At 39.2% G+C, this 20,015-nt stretch overlaps 1 protein-coding gene and 1 long non-coding RNA gene across 3 annotated transcripts in view; one reads left to right on the plus strand and one right to left on the minus strand.

The window, feature by feature from the left end:
• The window catches only part of LOC129047549 (uncharacterized), a 59,106-nt gene extending 44,432 nt beyond the window's left edge, over positions 1-14,674 (plus strand). Inside the window, exon 3 of the long non-coding RNA XR_008509306.2 lies at positions 13,894-14,674. This is a non-coding gene — a long non-coding RNA (uncharacterized LOC129047549). The remainder of the gene's footprint in view (positions 1-13,893) is intronic.
• The window catches only part of ADCY8 (adenylate cyclase 8), a 263,423-nt gene that overhangs the window by 110,133 nt on the left and 133,275 nt on the right, over positions 1-20,015 (minus strand). For both annotated transcript variants that reach the window (XM_024251209.3, XM_054518826.2), the window contains exons 6-7: positions 16,689-16,847; positions 10,743-11,013 (exon numbers count right to left, since the gene is read on the minus strand). In XM_024251209.3, coding sequence (XP_024106977.3) covers positions 10,743-11,013; positions 16,689-16,847 — 430 coding nt within the window. The remainder of the gene's footprint in view (positions 1-10,742; positions 11,014-16,688; positions 16,848-20,015) is intronic.

Here is a 20,015-nt window from a genome sequence, read left to right on the forward strand (position 1 = left end):
GAATAAAAATTCACTCACATCAAATGCAATTTTGCCTGGAAAGAAAAACCTTCCTCGATATGAACTGTGCTGTGTCAAACAATAAAGGTTATACTTGGTGGCAAAGAGATGAGAGCAATCCTGGTGTAGGTCAATGAAGACATTTTACACTGAAGGATCTGAGCCCAGTCCTTGGTAAAGTGAACACCAAGATTGATAGAAAATAAATTCCACTTCTTTGTTTTCAAATTGAGGAAATAAGTCAGGGGAAAAGAATCCAGATTTTTGCTTTTTCTCTTCCTACCTATCTTCTCATATTTAAAATATCATACATTTCCACCTTGACATATTTAAAGTGCTATACGTTTATTGGGTCTTGTTTGTCAGCCCACAGTTTTATGACTCCCCAAACAATGACTCAATATCTTGTAAAAGAAGAGTCCAGTTCATTTGTGTAGAAAAGTTTTAGCAGGTTATCAGCCATGGGAATAACCGTGGCTGCATGATGTATGCTTGACAACCTAAATGTGTATTTTTCAGGTCTGTGGTTCTACATAAGCCTCAATCCTATCTCTGCCTTTATCTCTTCTTCCTTAGTCTACCCCAGGAACTTCAGAGAAAGGAAGGATGATGAGTCAAAGCAAATGCATCCAAATGCCTACTTAATCCATTCAATGTTTTCTGGAAGGCTTCAAATCCACTTGTCTTTTGAAACAGAGTGAAAAAGCAGACCCCACTAATGATTCTCCCTGGCTGAACTCAGCAGCTATCCTCAGATTCAGGGCTAAGGACAGCCTGGGGAGTTTTATTGTCAGAAAAAGCCGGTTACTGGAAGAATGCAGCTTGACTTCAGGAAAATTTCCAAAGCTTTCCATGTTCTTGACCCTAAGTCTGCAGATGTCTTATCTAATAAACATCAAAACTTAATCTGATGTTAAAATGGTTAAAAAAATTACCTGTGGGGAAAAATATGCCTGTGATTCTCTGCATATTTATATTAAATATGGACAATTAGATATCCTGTAACTTAACACAGAAGCAGTTACCTCTGAAAACACACCTTTCTAAAGATCAAGATTCAATATTCCAGGTGTTTTTAGGGGGAGGAATTTCAGGTCAGAATTCCCTGTAGGGAAAGAGAAGTCTGTGCTTTGGTCTTGAGCAAAGAAACTCAGGCTGAGATGGTGGATTTGCTTTTTCTCCCATTCTAAGGTCTTGTTCCCTCATTCTTGACTTAATTCCTGCTTGCCTGTAGATCTCAGCTTAAGGTATTTCCTGATTAACTCAGATCAATTTTCCCTCATCTACTACTCTACTACTCTGTCCTGCAATAATTGTAACAATGTTCACAGTGAGCCTGCTGACCTCTTAGTAGCACCACCTAACTAAGCTCTGGAGTGCTTGCCCCACCTTCATCTCTCTATCCCCAGATCCTAGAACTTTACTGGCAAATTGTAGTTTCTCAGTAAGCCGTTGATAAATGCATGGCTGAATGAATGAATGAACAAATAAGCATCTTGATAGGATTGCCTTTCTTAAGCTGAATGATAAAAGTAAGATGAGTTTGAATTTAAAGAGTGCGTTTTTTTTGCACGCCTTCATATTCACAAAAAAGGGGCCTGCCACTTAGTTTGAATCCACCATTTAGGGGCAGAAACAAGAAGGAAAGAAATCAAATCCCAGAGAACAATATCACTCAATAAGAGAACACAATGACCATGGTGAAAACAGGACCTTGAAAGCAGGCAAAGTGTGATGATGTCTGTAATGATGTTTGGGTGTTTATCTACATAAAATCATAACTCAGTTATCTGAAATGCTTAGAGGAAAGGGTAAATCTCATTCCCCAGTTAGGTAAGATTTTACCTCAAATACTTTAAAATTTTTTTCTTTAACTCCTGTTGCTGAATTTGGTATTCATGTTTTAAGACAGTTCACCATGATAAGCATAGCTGTTATCCTACAGTAAGGTAACTGTAAACAGTGGATGTCCCCATGGCTTCCTGGTAAATTATTTATGGATGGTAGAATTCTGAAGTGTATGTGGCTCACCAGTATGGCCACAGTCTCACAGCCTGTGTCTGAGGTAAGGAAATTGAATAGGGCAATGTCAGAGCTGAAAGGAATTGTTGGATCATCCAATCCAGTTTTGCTGTTGTTCAAATGAGGACACTGAGCCTTGGAGGGGAGAAGTGGTTGCCCAAGTTCTCTTAGTAGCAACTGGACAAATCTGGCTCCAACTCAGTTCTGCTTAGTTTCTATTCAGGCCCTTCCACTATCATATGTGCAAATTTTGAATCCTGCAGAGATTTACTCAAAGATCACAAGACTCATAGCCTACAGAGTTAACCAGTTCACTCTGAGGAGCCTGAGGCTCAGCACTGGATCCACAAGGAGGTTTCAATCAGGATGGTGATCAGATGAGAATTCTTCCTTTTCTTCTAATAAATACAGAGAACAGGATCTAAGAAAAGTCCCAGCTGGAATTGGTGAAGATATAGTAACCTAAATACATTCTTTGACCGTGTTGACCAGCCCAGCCAGCCCCCACTGTCTTCACATTTCCTTTTCCTCTGGTCTCAACATTTGCCAACTCAAGTGAGACTAAATCAAATTGTTATTTGTTTGTTTTGACTACTAGGCACATGTGAGAGGCTGCCTAGTGTTGCCTTTTTCCAGGCAAACAATCATCATGCGAGGATACTCAGGCAATGAGATCCTTCTTGGTTGGGTAGGATTTCCAAAATTTAGCTGGAGCAGAATCTGGTCATTTCCTGATGTTTTCATTTAAAATTTCCAAATAGCCGTGGTGAGCAAGTGACCCATATATGTGAGAGGGTAATACATGTACATACACATACACACCTCACACATACATACACATATACATACACACCACACACATACACAAACACACCACACACATATACACACATACCCCCCCAACACACACATACACACCACACACATATATATACACACTACACACACACACACCACACCACACATACATACACATATACATACACACCACACACACACATATATACACAGTACACACACACACCACACACACATACACATACATACACACCACACACACATATATACACACTACACACACACATCACACATACATACACATATACACACCACACACACACATATATACACACCACACACACACGACACCACACATACATACACATATACATACACACCACACACACATACATGCACATACACACACACACACCACACACACATACACACACATACACACCCCACACATACCTACACATATACATACACACCACACACACATATATACACACTACACACACACGACACATACATACACATACATACACACCACACACACACACACTACACACACACACCACACCACACATACATACACATATACATACACACCACACACACATATACACACTATACACACACACACCAAACCACACATACGTACACATATACATACACACCACACACACACATATATACACACTACACACACACACCACACCACACATACGTACACATATACATACACACCACACACACATATACACACTACACACACACACCACATCACACATACCTACACGTATACACACATCACACACATACACACCATGCACATATATCACATATCATACATATATACACATACCACACGTACACTACACACACATACATACACCACACACACACCACATTCCTACCACACATAGACATATATACAACACACACAGCCACACATGGAAAGCAAATATGCTTCATTGCCTGGAATACAGATAAACATCCACAAGGTCACCAACACTGACAGGAGTAGAGAGCTTTACACATGTTTATACACACCCCACATCTATACACATCACACACACATACACACACACCACACACATATACACACATACCCCACACATACATACACACACATATACATACACACCACACACACATATATACACACTACACACACATACATACACATATACACACATCACACACATATACACACATCACACACACATATATATACACACAACACACACACATACACATACACACCACACACATACACACCACACACATATACACACAACACACACACATACACATACATACACATATACACACTACACACACACACAGCACACCACACATACATACACATATACATACACACTACACACACATATATATACACACTACACACAGATATACCACACCACACATACATACACATATATATACACACCACACACAGGCACACCACAACACACATACATACACATATACATACATGCCACACACATATATACACACTACACACACACACCACATCACACATACCTACACGTGTACACACATCACACACACACACCATCAAAATATATCACATACATATCATACGCATGTACACATACCACACGTACATACACTACACACACATACATACACCACACACACACCACATTCCTACCACACATAGACATATACTTGTACACAGCACACACAGCCACACATGGAAAGCAAATATGCTTCATTGCCTGGAATACAGATAAACATCCACGAGGTCACCAACACTGACAGGAGTAGAGAGCTTTACACATGTTTATACACACCCCACACCTATACACATCACTCACCTCACATCATATGCACATACACACACCACACACATACATCACATGCATATGTAACATACACATACATACCACACATACATCCACATATACACACACCTCACACTCACCATACCACACATATATACATATATCACACCACATACACTGTGAACATACATAATACATACACATATAAACACCACATATGTACACCACATACATACCACACACACATATACATGCACACTACACATATACATACCACGTACAAATATGCATAACACACACCACACCACACACATACACACACTATACACACAACACACACAAATACTCACTCACCTTCTGAGACTGACAGACGACCTGAAAACAAGGTAGAAGGTGACACCCAGCATACATCTTCAGGCCACAAAGAGGGAAGCAGTGTGAACTGATGGAAAGCATGGGGCTTTTGGAGTCAGATATATGGGGCTCTAATTCCATCTCTGTTATTTACCAGCTATGTGTCCTTCAGGGGATTAATCAATTCTCTCTGAATCCCAATTTTCCCATTTGTGAAGTAGGCACATCACACTTACCCTGTAAGGCTGGTGTGAGAATTAGGTGGAAAAACATGTGCACACCACTCCCGACATGCTACCTGTCCTAAAGCTCTCTACTCCTGTCAGTGTTGGTGACCTTGTGGATATTTATCTATATTCCATGCAATGAAGTGTGTTTGCTCTCCATTTGTTACATGGAGATAGAAATTCCATCTGTGTTTATAATCCTCATGGGAAACACATTAATTTCAAGACAACAAAAATGCCTCAAATCAGTCTATTGTGTAGAAATGACTAAAATATACAATGGAGGTACCAGTTGTGTACTTTTCTCCATGTGACTCTTTTAAAAGGCCTAGCGGAGTAACAGAAACATGCCTGGATTCTCGGGCTGTAATAAATGTGAAAGGGATGGATGAAATGAAGATGATTCCACAACATATGGAAACAAATTCCAGGCTCTGAAAAGGGGCTTTTCTTTTAAAAGAGTAGCCTCAGTTCTCTTGACATATCACTTGTCGTAAAAATCCAGTTAAAATGATTAATATCCTTCACACAATACATTTTATAGCTACATAAGAACTTTTGGTATCTTCTTGAAAATCTGAAGTCTAAGGTGGATTTTTTTTTCTGCTAAGTCTACTCTTGCCCTGACAGTCCATTCTTCACAGGCAGCCAAAGTGATCCCTTAAAAATCTAATTGAGATCACATCACTGCCCCGCTTATACCCTTCCTATCACTTCTCTTGGAATAAAATACATCAACAAAGCTTGCAGGACGGAGGTCCCAGCCCCTTCAGCTCCATCTGTTACTCCTTTTCTCTGCTCATTATGCTCTAGCCACTTGGGCCTTTTTGCTGTTCTAACACACTAAACTCTTTTCTACCTCAGGGTGTCTGTACTGCTTTTCCTCTGTTTAGAATGCTCTTTTCCTGCTTATTTGTATGACAGTCCTTTTAGCACTCATATTAAATCTTTAGAAAGGCTTTCTCTGACAATCCCTTCTGTATTCTATATACTCCCTGGTCATATCTCTCTATTTCCTTCATTACACTTATATGTTTTGATTAATTGTCTGCATTCCTCACTCCTTTGAAATGTAAGCTCCTGGGCTGGGTGCAGTGGCTCAAGCCTGTAATCCCAGAACTTTGGGAGTCTGAGGCGAGTAGATCATTTGAGGTCAGGAGTTCGTGACCAGTCTGGCCAACATAGTGAAATCCCATCTCTACTAAAAATACAAAAATTAGCCAGGGGTGCTGGCACGTGCCTGTAATCTCAGCTACTTAAGAGGCTGAGTTGGGAGAATCGCTTGAACCCAGGAGGCGGAGGTTGCAGTGAGCTGAGATTGCGCCATTGCACTCCAGCCTGTGCGACAGAGTGAAATTCCGTCTCAAAAAAAAAAAAAAAAAAAAAAAGAACAGAAAAGAAATACAAGCTCCTGGAGGACAGGGATTCATTACTGGATCCTCAGTATGTAGTACACTTGAGTATCTGTTAAATAACAGAATGAACAATAGCTCAAGCCCAGATATAGATTTTACTCAGAGCATGCAGCAGAAAAGGAAAATATAACCTTTATGATAAGGATCCTGTTCTCATCTTCCTTTCATTTCCAATGTTGTCTTTCAACTGAGAGATTCATTGTCCATGTTGATAACTCATTTAATAATCTAGCCTTGAACTTCCTGGATATTCTCCCCCAGATGTGAAATTTTTCACTTTTGATCTACTTCAACCATCTCCTTCTACTTTTTAAATCTTAAGTTCCAATAGTCCACCTGTGATCATAAACTTCTTGCCTTCTAGTTTCCTTACTTTCATTTCACCTGGAAACTCAAGGCATAGGGAATCTCACTGAGATCTGAGTCAGGGTTCAGGAAACCAAGGCATCAAATTAAGAGGCAGAGCATCTGCACCTGTCAGGGGGCAGGGATATAAAAGGGCATGAGTGTTCAGGATGTCCAAGAGCAAAACTTGGATACCAGAATGGGGTCAAACCAACAATTTTAACCCAAATGGTTACAGATACAGGGGCAGACAAGACACAGCATCAAAACCAAGGGAGTATGGTCAGGCAGACAGAAACTGGAAGACTCACATAAGGGGCCAGAGATAATTATTAGTGATTTTCATTGCTCCTCCAAGCCATTTATAAACTACTGAAATGGGTAGAGGGAAGGGAACAGGGGTGGAACTGGAGTTCTTGGAAACCCAGAGCCACCTCTTACCAATTATGATGACCTGGCTTCTGACTCTACCATCTCACCAGATTTGCCTCTTGCCAATGATGTCCTTCAATCCAGTTCCAATAGGCAGCTATCAGTCTTCATCTTCCTGGGCCTCTTGTCTCCATTTGACTTTGCTGATGGCCCCTTCCTTCTCAAAATGCCATATTCTAGGCTTCTGTGACAACACATTCCCTAGTTCTCTTCTGACCACTTTGACTGTTTCTTCTCTGTCTCTGCCAAGGAATACTGACTCTCTTTCACCTTCCAACTGTGTTCCTCAAGGTCTGCTTGTGTCTTCTTGTTCCTTAATTTTACAGATTCTCAACAGTGATCTCTTTCACTGCCATGTCTTCTACTAAGACCAAAATTCTCGTGACTATGAATACCAAATTCACATCTCTTGCACAGTTCTTTTATGCCTGAGTTTCAGAAATGTGTGATCACTCTCCCTGGATTTTTCCCAGACACCTCAAGCTCAACATGTCCCAAAGAGAATTCCTAGTCTTCCTCACACAATCTCCTATTCCAGTACTGCTTATTTTAGTTGGAAGTTCTATCATCCACGCAGTCACCCGAGCAAAAAATCTAGAATTCAAACTTGACTGGTTCCTCTCCCTCACTACCCATATCTATCATTTAATTCACTCATTCAACAAACTTTAATCAAGCCCTGTGATTTACCAGGTATTGTTCTAATTGTGGGCTAAATTGTGGTAAGTGAAATGGATATAATTTCTATCTTTATTAAGAATATAAACCACTGGCTGACTTTGTCTCTAAAGTGATTTTTTTCCCCATCCCTCCTCTTTTTTTTTTACTAGCAGTAGTTGGCTTGTAATAGATGCTCAATTAATCCTTATTGAATGAATGAATACATGAGGATGTAACTATCTGAACATCTGCTGTCTACATAGCACAGAATATGACACAGCAATTTGATGCCATTAAACATATTTCTAAGCACATATTATGAATGAATAGAAGCCAAAACATCTGGCCAATTTAGCTGGAATACCCCCAGTGAAGCATTAGTATGCTTTATCTGTGTTATGCAAACACTCAGATGGTCGGGGCTTCCGTGGAATTGACTGGGGGTTTTGGCACAGCAAAGGCTCAGCCAGACCAGTCTTGATCTCTTCCAGGGACAAATTATGTCTCTGAATTGCACATATGGCTCACTGACTTCTAGAGTTAGGCATAAGTACAAACACTGAATACTTGTGACTGTTTTAATTGGCTCAGTAATTTCCAAAATATTATTGGTGGCATGCGGTTATTCATGAATATATCAGCACACATTCACTGGCTCTTCAGTCTGAAGGCATCAAAATGAATTCAGATTATTCATGGTGAAGACGGCACAGATGGATTACACCCAGGCAAAACTTGGGCATCATAAAAAACTACATGGTATGGTTAAACAACAATAACAATCTCTAGCTAATAATGACATCTCTTATAATAGGTATTTGGTGACATCAGGAAATATCTTTAGGAAATCAGCAAATGAATATTTCAAGTATTCCTATACAATTTAACCAGATCAATCAACTATAGAATAAAACCAAGAACCTCCACCTCCCTCTTCTTGGCTCTCAGTTGTTAGTAGCAAGTTCATGTACAATACAGATTAGAACATTAAGGAATTATCTTAATTCCTACAATCAGCTTAACTGGAGAGAGATTTTTCAAAAATAAAAAAAAGACAAAACAAAAACTAAAACTGAGAGAGAGAACTTTATGCTGAGATATTCAGGATGAGGCATGCATTTCTTTCTCTTTAAATAATCAGCATTCAGACCCAAGCTAACAATAGGCAAAAGCAGCAGAGAGGGCACTGTCAGCTGGTCATGTACCCACTCCAGGAAGTATATAACACCATTATTTTATAAAACAGCAAACTGTACCATGCGCACCAACTCAGAGATGGAAAGAACCTAGGCATTGCAATCAGTTATGACTTGTGTGAGCATAATAATTTTTGGGGGAAATTAAACACTCACAAAAGAGCTGTGGAAGACCTAAGGGTCAACTCTTGCAAGGCATGCAGCCTATGTTCAACCTGCAGCTTTTCCCAGTGGAATCTGGCCCATGCATTTTCTCATAGTTTTTCCCCCACAGATCCAGAAAGAAACCAAAGATAGCCTAGTCTCAGAGTGCCCCATCAAACTTTCAAATGCAGAAGAAAGAGGGGAGACTTTCAGCATTTTAACCTTTCCATTTAAAATTTTTTTAGGCAGACAGATTTTTCTTATCTACAAGTTAATTAGAAATGTTGAGGTCTATGGAATTTAAAAATTAACCCTTATATGTCTTCATAAAACTCCAGACCCTATTGGCTGGGTACTTCATAGTACTCTCAGCTTCTGCTTGGTCGAGGATCTTGTCAGAAACTGTCAGATAACTGTCAGATAAGTGTTATATATTGGCTATTTTTATTTCTTTCTCTAAAAATGTATAGTACAGTCACATCATTGAACTTACATGAATTCAACTAAATGTGCTGTGTCTAAGACGTTAAAGGGAAAATCCATATTAGAGCAGGTAATTTTGCCATGGCTCCAAGCAAGCATTCTGGGAGAACAGAATCTCTGTGTCCACCTTGGTTCTTGACCTGGCTGAGCCTCAGTTCTCTAAGTGCCTCTTGGAGTCTGAGCATCTCCTTGGGTTTACTGTGATTTCAATATTTGAATAAATAATTTAAAAAGAATTTTGGTTATTGGTGATCTACTCCTTATGTACTGACTTAGTAGCCCTGTCCTTCATAGAAGATGCAAATCCATGCTATATAAAAATAGAATCATGTGGGTGGCTTTGAAATTGCATGCTTCTCCTGAACTCCCTAACTCTAGGCATCACTTGGTGCTCCTTTCCTATTTCCAAATCAGCAGTGCCCTCCTGATTTTGAATCTCAGAGGGCGACGCAGAACTGATGATGGCCAGCTACCGAAAAAGGGGCATTCTCATGTACTTGATCCTCCCCTTTAGTTTAATAACAGAGGGTTTATTTTTTCAAACATGAGTGGTTTTTTTTTTTTTTTTTTTGGTAAAATTACAATTCAGCTTCACATAATATTTATTTTTAGCTAGGTTACAAAAAAAAAAAAAAAAAAAGAGAGAGAGAGGGTGTTAGGAACCCTCTGGCATTTCTGGCATTTCCTGAAATTGCATACGAGGTTAATTCTGTCCTGAGGAGACACAGAGATAGTTTGATCATTTGCAATTATGGTGTTCATTGGAGAAAAGGTTAAAGATGAATCAGTTTTCTCTGAGGCGTCTGGATTGGAGATGCACACGAGCATGCATTCGTGGCCAAGCAGAAGGGGGAAGAGAGGACTTACATTCTGTTTCCCCACGATATTATCAAAGGGCAGTTCAGGGCTCCAGGATCCTTCAGTGAATGTGGCCCCACTGTTTCTCCGGTCTGAGGAGCTCACTGACTCCTTGACGATATCTTCAGGCAAGGACAGCAGACTGTCCTCAGGCTGCTTAATTAAGTAAGTCTCGATATTATGCTTCCTCAGGAATTCATTCCTCTCTTTACCATGACCCTCTTCCACGTTGTAGTCACCGTTGAGACAGTCCAGCGTGGCTTTGGAAATGTGAATCCTCCTGTGTGTAGAAGGCATAGGTCATTACACACTCCTGATGTTGCCTGCAAAGGCTATATATTTTTTGACCTGTATAAAACCAACACCAGGGTTACACATGGGTATTATTAGGACATGTCCTCAAGGACAACACTTGTCTTCCTAAAAAGTAGAAAGAATAAAAGAAAATAGAAGCATAAATTCATGAGCACAGTATCACGGACATCGTCCCAAGAGACACTGCTGCCTCTGATAAAATACAGCTCTTCTGAGCCACACCTAAGCACATCTTTTGGCTTTTCTTATGATAGTCAGCCTGATCCCAGCAAACTTTACAAAACAGTGATTTTTTTTTTCAGTCGTGTTGATTATATTGGAAAAACAAGTACTGCAAATGTTTCTGAACCCCAGTGACAATCATTATCCAAATCACCATGCAAAAACAGTTCTTTCATCGTCTTGGAACCTGTCCTATCATTTCAGTCTTCATGTATTTGTAACTTGTTTCTCCAACTTGTCTATATTCTTCTCAAGGGTGATTCTGATAAGTCCATAGGGCTGCACTGAGGATCCTTTGGGAAAACCACTGTAGGGTACAATTTCCCCTATAACATGTATATTATAAGGAGCAAAGAACAAAGCTGTGGACATGTGCAGGCTGGCAGCTGGCTGGGCTCACTCACAAGGGAAGTGACTCATGGCTGCACAATTGTCAGCCACTGTAGATCATGACTCAGGCTTCTTTTTTAGCAAAATAACATGTGACATCAGGGCCTTGAGGATCAAACTTGATTCATGGAAATTTCACATGGTAAATTCTTCTGGGGAAGAGTTTTTCTGTCTTCATAACTGTCTAACTCAATCATACTACTTACTGTGTTATAATGTGGTCTGGGTAGACTAGCAAGGTAAGGTGGTTACAAACATGGACTTCATTGCTAGATCTCCTGGATTCAAACCCTAGCTCTGCCACTTGGCACCTGAGAGATCTTGGGCAAATTACTTAGCCTTTCTTTCAGTCCATTTTCTTACCCATAATATGGGAAACATAATAGCACCTATCTCTGACGATCATTGTGATTATTCTACGAGTTGGTTTGTGTAAGGTAGTCAAAACAGTGTATGGTACAATATATACACTATAAAAGCAAATATGTAAGTTATTAAGAGTATTCTAAAAAATGCCATTGTCATCATATTACTGTTGTGTATTCCATGCCTCCTCAAGGTTTACAGAAGACTATTGTCAGGCCTTCTGAATAAGGCCTCCAAGCTTTCATTCTCTGGCTCTGTCACTTCAAAGCTCATCTTCTTACACTCCTCTAATATAGCTCTCCTATACTCTCTCCAGCTATTCAAGTAATTGGCAATTCTCCAGATTCAATGTGCTATTTGATGCTTACTAACAATTTCCTACTGTCCAATTCAGCTCAAAAGTCATTTTCCTAAGTTTACTTTAGTATTCATTTGAATGAAAGAATGCTTAATATTTTGATTGGCTTTTGGAATGCTAAGAACAATATATCCAAGTAAACAGAAAAGTTTTAAAAAAATTTTAGAGTGGCTTTTAAAAATGCGTTGTAGTGGCTCATGCTGAGGAAGCCGAGACTGGTGAATTGCTGGAGCTCAGGAGATTGAGACCAGCCTGGGCAACATGACAAAACACCATCTCTACAAAAAAAATACAAAAGTTAGCTGGGCGTGGTGGTGCATGCCTGTAGTCCCAGCTACTTGAGAGGCTGAGGTGGGAGGATCGCTTGAGCCCAGACAGTTGAAGCTGTAGTGAGCCGAGATCATGCCACTGCACTTCATTCTGAATGACAAAGTGAGACCCTGTCTTAGAAAAAATAAATAAATTCATTAATTAAATAAAATGCAGTTTACTTTTAGTATTAGCTCTGCTACTCCCTCTCATCCTTCTAACCCATTCTGCTAAATCCCTCCTTACAGAAAGAATAGTTCATTGCAAAGAACATGTGAAAAAACAGAAACTACAAACAAATCATTTCTGATAATTTAAGGCATGTTCTCCACATCTTCCCCATAAATATCTTGATTGATTTCAAGTGCAAGATGTTAAAAATAAATGTGTGAAAGATGTTTTCACTCTCCTGAGAAATGTGCTGAATAAATACTAAATATTCCCAAGATGCATTTTGTTAATACATATGAACTCAACAATATTGACCTGGGAGAATAACAGATTGTTTGACCTTCCATGAAATGGAAGTCCCCGTCTGCTTTCTCAGATGAATCTCAGAGTTAAGACTGGAAGCTTACCTTTTCTCCTAGGCAAAATGAACCTGGTAGGAGGGTTTTCTAAAGCACCATGGTTGATTTTCTTTTAAGATAATGAAGTTACATATCAACCCCATTTAGCATTTCTCTGGATTCTATTTTTATTATTCTGCTGTCAGTATGCAGGGGGACAAATACTTCCATGTATTAAATCAATATTATGTTTTCACTAGTGAAAGAGATCCTTGCCTTCACTGATTCTTCTGCTGAAGTGCTAATCAATATACACTTAAATGTTTTGGTAGAAACTAGGTTTCAGATGTTTCTTTTCATCCTTGCTACTAACTTGAGCTTTGGGGTAAGGCATTTGCAGATGAGATACTGAAGATTGCATTTCTTTCTAAGGAAATGTGTCAGTTTTCGGGCAATATTCTCATATATTGAGTGTCAAGTAAACTTGGCATTTTCTGATAAATTTTAATGCTAAGATATAATAAAAGTAGTCATGATACTAAATTAAGACCTAACAATTGTGTAACTCTTGCTTTGCATAAATGTTATCTAGTAGCCAAAGGTATTACTGTGTGCCCCATGGATTATCTCATATAATTTCCATTCTTTCAACAATCTTAGGTATTAGACATTTCTTTATCTCCTTTTGCAGATGCTGAAACTGGCCCAGAAGTAACAAGTACGTTTTTGGCCCCAAATCATATTAGTGGTTAGTGGCAGTGCTGGATTGAGACAAGAACTTTTACTTTCAGTGTCTCTCTACCACCCCGGAACTGTACTATATGGTTAGTACTACTACCACAACCACAATCAATATTTACTGAGTACAGTACAAAGGACTTTAGATGCATTACTTCATCTAACACGAGTTCAAAAATGATGATCTTCATGGTGTGATACTAAGGCCAGCAGTTCCTACCAGGAACTGGTAGAAAGCATCATCTTGAGTTCCATGCCAGACATACTGAACCGGAAACTCGGTGGTGGGGCCCAGCAAGCTATGGTTTAATAAGCTCTCGGGTCATTCCAAGGCTAAGGTTTGAGAACCGTTCTTCTATAAACCCAAGGCTCAGAGGTGTTAAAGAAGAAGACAATAAAAACGTGGAAAAATATAAAACAATATCAAACCATGGTGAGTCTGGAGTCCCGTTTTGACATTCCTGCATTTTGCACATTGACAACATCCCATGGCTAAGCAGAGCTGGATACTGAACAGAAGACTAGACTACATGCTTTATAAGCACAATCATATTTGAAACTACATTTTTAAGGGGGATAATGTTTTCAGTCCAAACTTACAGTGAAGAAACTGGGAAGGGCATGAAGTACTTGCCACAATCTTCCAGCCTTCATAGCTGGTAAGTAGTAAACCCACGGTTCAGACTCATGACTCATGATATTAAAAATAAGGGTGTGAAAGATGATTTAAACTCAGTCACTTTTCTGTTTCTTTTTACAAATTATTTTATTCGTTTCTTTTCTTTTTCAACTTATTTTAGAATCAGGCGGTATATGTGCAGGTTTATTACAAAGCATATTGCATGATGCTGAGGTTCGGGGTAAGAAGGAACCCTCACACAGGTAGTGAACATAGTACCCAACAGGTAGTTTCTCGTCCCTTGACCCACTCTCTCCCTTCTCCCTCTAGTAGGCCCCAGTGTCTATTCTTGTCTTTATGTCCATATGTACTCAATGTTTAGCTCCCACTTAGAAGTGAGAACATGTGGTATTTGGTTTTCTGTTTCTGCATTATTTCACTCAAGATAATTTCTTTCAGCTGCATCCATGTTCCTGCAAGGGACATGATGTCATTCCTTTTTATGGCTTCATAGTATTCCATGGTGATGTGCTGATTTAAACTTGGTCACTCTTCTGTTTCTTAATGTTATTCAGAACAATAGCTAAACTGGCTTCCAGATATCAAAGCAGTATCTTACAAACCCCCAAAGCATATTCTAAGGTTTGCAAAAGGAATCTATTGAGTATATGGGCAATTCCCCATTTGGTGATGCTTTTAAGATACAGGCCTGGAAACACAGATGAATTGGCTATCTTGTTTGTCTAAATTCAGCAGGTAGTTACTTGTGGGAAAATCCTAAAGAATGGAAAGATTTAAGAAACCCAGCAGTAACACATCAGGCCTTTCTCAATTCTAAACCTGTCTGGCAAACAGCCATGACACACCACATAGACTGAAGGATCCCCATAGGAATAGTAACTGACCTGGGGCTGTCCCTGCACAGTGTACAAAAAAAGGTGCTTCATACCCATTGCCTGAGATAATCTTCAGAGGAGACCTGTGAGGTGGATTATGCCCATTATAGCAGGTGAGAGAACAAACTCTCATGGAGGAGGAAAATAAGTTCACAAGGTAGCAAATCATAAGTATTATTATCCCTCTTCCTGCAGTGAAGAAAGTTGGACTCAGAAGTTAAGCACTGGCCTGAGATCACACAGGTAGAGTGATGCAAGCCAAGTTCACACTAAAATCACACGCCAGGTGCTGTGCATGCTTTACATAACTTGCTGAAGATAATAGAGTTTAGCAAGGGGCAGAGTGGGAATCCTAGTTACTCTGATTCCACCTCTTGTTGTCTTTTTCCCCCATGATAACATATTACTTGATATTAAACATAATTTGCAAGGAATGATGGCACATACCAGAGAAATCTGTGACTCCAAGGGCAGGTCTAGGGGGTAGGAAAAGGAATATGTGGAAGTGCTCTCTCTGTCTCTCTCTCTCTCTCTCTTTCTCTTTCTCTGTCTCCATCCATCCATCCATCCATCCATCCATCCATCCATCATCTTTAAGAAAGAGAGGCTGCAGAAAATCACACTCGCTCACACATATCTGAGGTCTTATTAGGTCCAATCTGTGTAAACAGAATCTTGATACAACTTTTCAAGACTTACCTTAGTTGCAGTGGCCTTTGCAGACCACTAGCACCTTTGGGGATCCAATGTCAACCAATCTTGACAGCCAAATTTGAAACGTTGAGTTTCTAAGGAAGAGCCTGAATTTCCTCACTGAGTCCTGGATCATGCATGGAAAGTCAGTAGGTCTTAATCCTGGCTGCCCATTACAATTCATTGAGGAACTTAAAATAAATTCTGCACAGATTCTGCTTTAAATAAACTGGCACGGGGTCTGGACACTAGTATTTTTAAAATGTTCCTTTGGAGATTCAAATGTGCTGCCAAGTCTAAGGACCAATGCTGTGCAGGGCAGAGACCCGAACACCTCAGTGTTATTCCACATCCTTGTTGCCTCTGATGCATTTTACTAGGTTTTGGAAGCTAATAGTTGTATGATGTTTCAGTGTCTGGTCTCCTTCCAAATAATTGCTTCCTAGATCTAACCCTGAATTTCTGTACACAGGAAACCCACTGTCACAAAATGAGCAAATGACAACTGTTAAGCATGAAAAGGACTTTGCTTTGTCTTACCCGGGGATTCCTCCAGATTCGAGTTTGTTTGCAATATCCACATCCCAAGACCAGACATCAAACTGCCACTTCCTTAGTCCCAAAACACCGCACAGCACTGAGCCTGAGTGGATTCCAATCCTCATGTCAACATCGTGTTTTGTCCTTGACCGCACATACCTGTTGACATAGGTAAATGGAGAGACACATGTATAAGACCAGAGTAGGCATCCTTGGCTCTGCACTTTCTTTTCTTTTTTTTTTTTTTTTTTTTTTTGAGACGGAGTTTCGCTCTGTCGCCCAGGCTGGAGTGCAATGGAGCGATCTTGGCTCACTGCAACCTCTGCCTCCCGGGTCACGCCATTCTCCTGCCTCAGCCTCGATGGTCTCGATCTTCTGACCTCGTGATCCTCCCGCCTCGGCCTTGCAAAGTGCTGGGATTACAGGTGTGAGCCACCACACCCGTCCAGCTCTGCACTTTCAATGTCACCCCTTTCATGAAGCCTTCGTAGGTTCTTTAATAACTGGAAGGAGTCTCTGAACATCATTAGCCTTTTATCTGTACTTTTAAGGGCTCTTTGAAACCTTCCTCCAAAACCTGCTGTGTAACCTCTGTCTCAGGGAATGGCACCAGCATCTTTTTCTACCCAACATTAACCTGTGATAGATTATTGATTTCATACTTCATTACACATTCCATTTCCAACCAAAATGTCAACTGTTTCCTTCTTTCTAGCCCTTCTGTGACTTAGTTCAGACCACCATCATGCCTGAGTCTGGGATCCCTGCCTCAGCCTTCCAGCCCATACTGTCATGGTTTCCAACTGCTCCTTCTAAACACAAATGTGAACTCATTACCCTATCACTCTTTTCTGACCTACTCCTTAGAGCTGTGGTCTCTGAAATAGAGTGTTTACATCCCAGGGCTGAGCTGGGTCATCCATTGAGATGCATGAAGAAAATGTTAGAACTTCCATTCACAGCTTTTGTTACTTATGTTGAAAAGCTTTACCAACATTTGATATATAGATTGATATTGGAAACTTAGGGGATACATGTCTGGTCATCCTCTGACTGTAAGTATGGAGGAGGCATCTTGAGAAGACAGAAGAATTTCTACCATTGGATGATTTCCTGTAGTCATGGGCATTCTTTCTTTCAGAGTATTTTGAACAATTTTAGTTTATGATTAAATGACATCATTTATGCAGAAAATCAAATGGTAGAAGATAATACTTTGTAGTAGAATTACTAGAAAAACCTTCATTGCCCCCCAAATGCAATGATTATGTGACTTCAAAATGCTTAAAAGAGTTGTCAGACTTAAAGGTGAGCTATTTGTTTGTCTTTGACAAGAAGACAAGTGTTCCAAATTTGCTGATAGTTTTGTGATAATGTCGCCATTAATATTCCTTCTAGCATATATTTGAAAAAAACACACAAACTTGCTTAATTTATTTCTTCCAACTCAAGATGATGACTTAAGAATGAGCAAGAAAGTAACTGATTTTTAAAGAAATTGATGCTCTGAAGAAAGCATTTTGAGAATGGAAATTTGGAAATGTTTCCATCTTTTTAAGAATTTTGTTGTAAAACCAAAGTTATATCATCTATCAAAATTCTTAGAGCTGCACATTTACTAATGTTTAAATATCTTCTAAATGAAGATTTCTGATGAGGTCGGAACCCATTTATAAGGGCTTAAATCCATTTATGAGATTGGAAAACATTTATAAGATATATGTTTAGCTCTGATAGCCACTGAAGCCTGGTATAGAAATAAATTGAACTTAAAACCTGACCTTTACGTTACTATATCACAAACTATTAAAAATTTTTTTAAAAAAGAATTATGTTTAAACTCACTGCTCTCTAATAAATGGTGAAAGCAGAAAAGTCTTAATTAAATTAAATTGTAATTAATTTAAAATATTTTAAAATTGTGATTAAATTAAAATATTTAAATTAAATTAGATACTGTAAATTAAAATATTTTAAAGTATTTTTATTTTCTCATTATCCTTTAAAATCCCTATATTATGTATATTTTATGGTATATATTTTTAAACATATGAATATAATTAATAGAATAGATAAATACAATTTTATTAGATATGCATATCTTCATATAATTTTATTAATAAAAATAGGGGATCAAAATATTTAGATACTACTGGTCTATAAGATACCATGGAAAATTCCTAGTCTGGCACACAAAATTCCTTATGATCTGTCCAGTGCCTTAGTTATTCTTCTCATTCCTCATGCACACATTAGACTCCAGCCATCCAAACAACAAGTCATTGTCTGAACCTTGTGTTCCTTCTTTCCTCTCTGGGACCATGGTGCTTCCTCAATCTGGAATGTCCATTACCTCTTTCAATGGAAGAGCTTCTACTCCATCTTTTAGAGTGAAGCTTGGTTTAACTCTGGCCAGTAAGCTGCCCTGATTTCCAAGTCTGACTTATGTACCCTTCCCTGTGTTCTCATTGCATCCTGGGTGAACAGTAATTAGGCTGCTGTGTTATAATAATCTGTCTCCTCTAAACTAATTGAGAATGGGGACTTTGAACAACTACTCTGTATGTTCCCCTCTTAAGACTGTACTGTATCTGGCACTTGGTTAACACTTAGCAGGTGTTTACTGAGTAGATGGATGGGTGGATGCCTGGGTGTGCAATACTTTCTATTAATGTTCATATATATCCAAGCTTTTTGGTAAAGAGTATAAGGTCCTTGAAGGCATTATTTCTGCCTGAGGCAGCCTTACATTCCTCACAGCCTGGAGCATCCTGCTTCTCATACAGTAGGACTTAAGACATGCAGTGTCCTTTTTTAAAAGAAAAAAAGAAATAAAGAATGAATGAATGATTCCGTGTACTCAGTTGAATCTTTGCAGTCTCTGTTCTTAAATTGTAAGGTAATGCAAAGCTATTTACACAAGAAAGTAAAGTTGAATTGGGTTGAGAATATGGAAATATTGTAATAAATTAGACATTAGACAGGCAACCTGTGAACATTAGAAGAAATGCTTGTAACTAAAGGATGAGGTTTTTCTTGATCTTGGTGAACTTCCTGGTTTCTGGGTCATTGTTTTGACTTTAACTCTTAAGTTAAAAAGCATATGGTACTTTATATCTACTGACAATGAAAACTGTAGGAGCCATTGAAAAAAAATTGACAAGGCAAGAGAAGAAATGGAATCCAGCCTTTGAGAGGAGCACATCAGTTTCTGAGGCACTTTCCCAGTGAGCTTCTGTGCAGGAGGTCATTGAGAGGAGTCATTTGTGTTATCCACAGCCATGCCCACTACCATATTACTCAAGTGTATAGTAGGATTGTCCTCCC

This window comes from Pongo abelii, chromosome 7 (genome assembly GCF_028885655.2).
Source record: "Pongo abelii isolate AG06213 chromosome 7, NHGRI_mPonAbe1-v2.0_pri, whole genome shotgun sequence".
Classification (NCBI taxonomy): Eukaryota; Metazoa; Chordata; class Mammalia; order Primates; family Hominidae; genus Pongo; species Pongo abelii.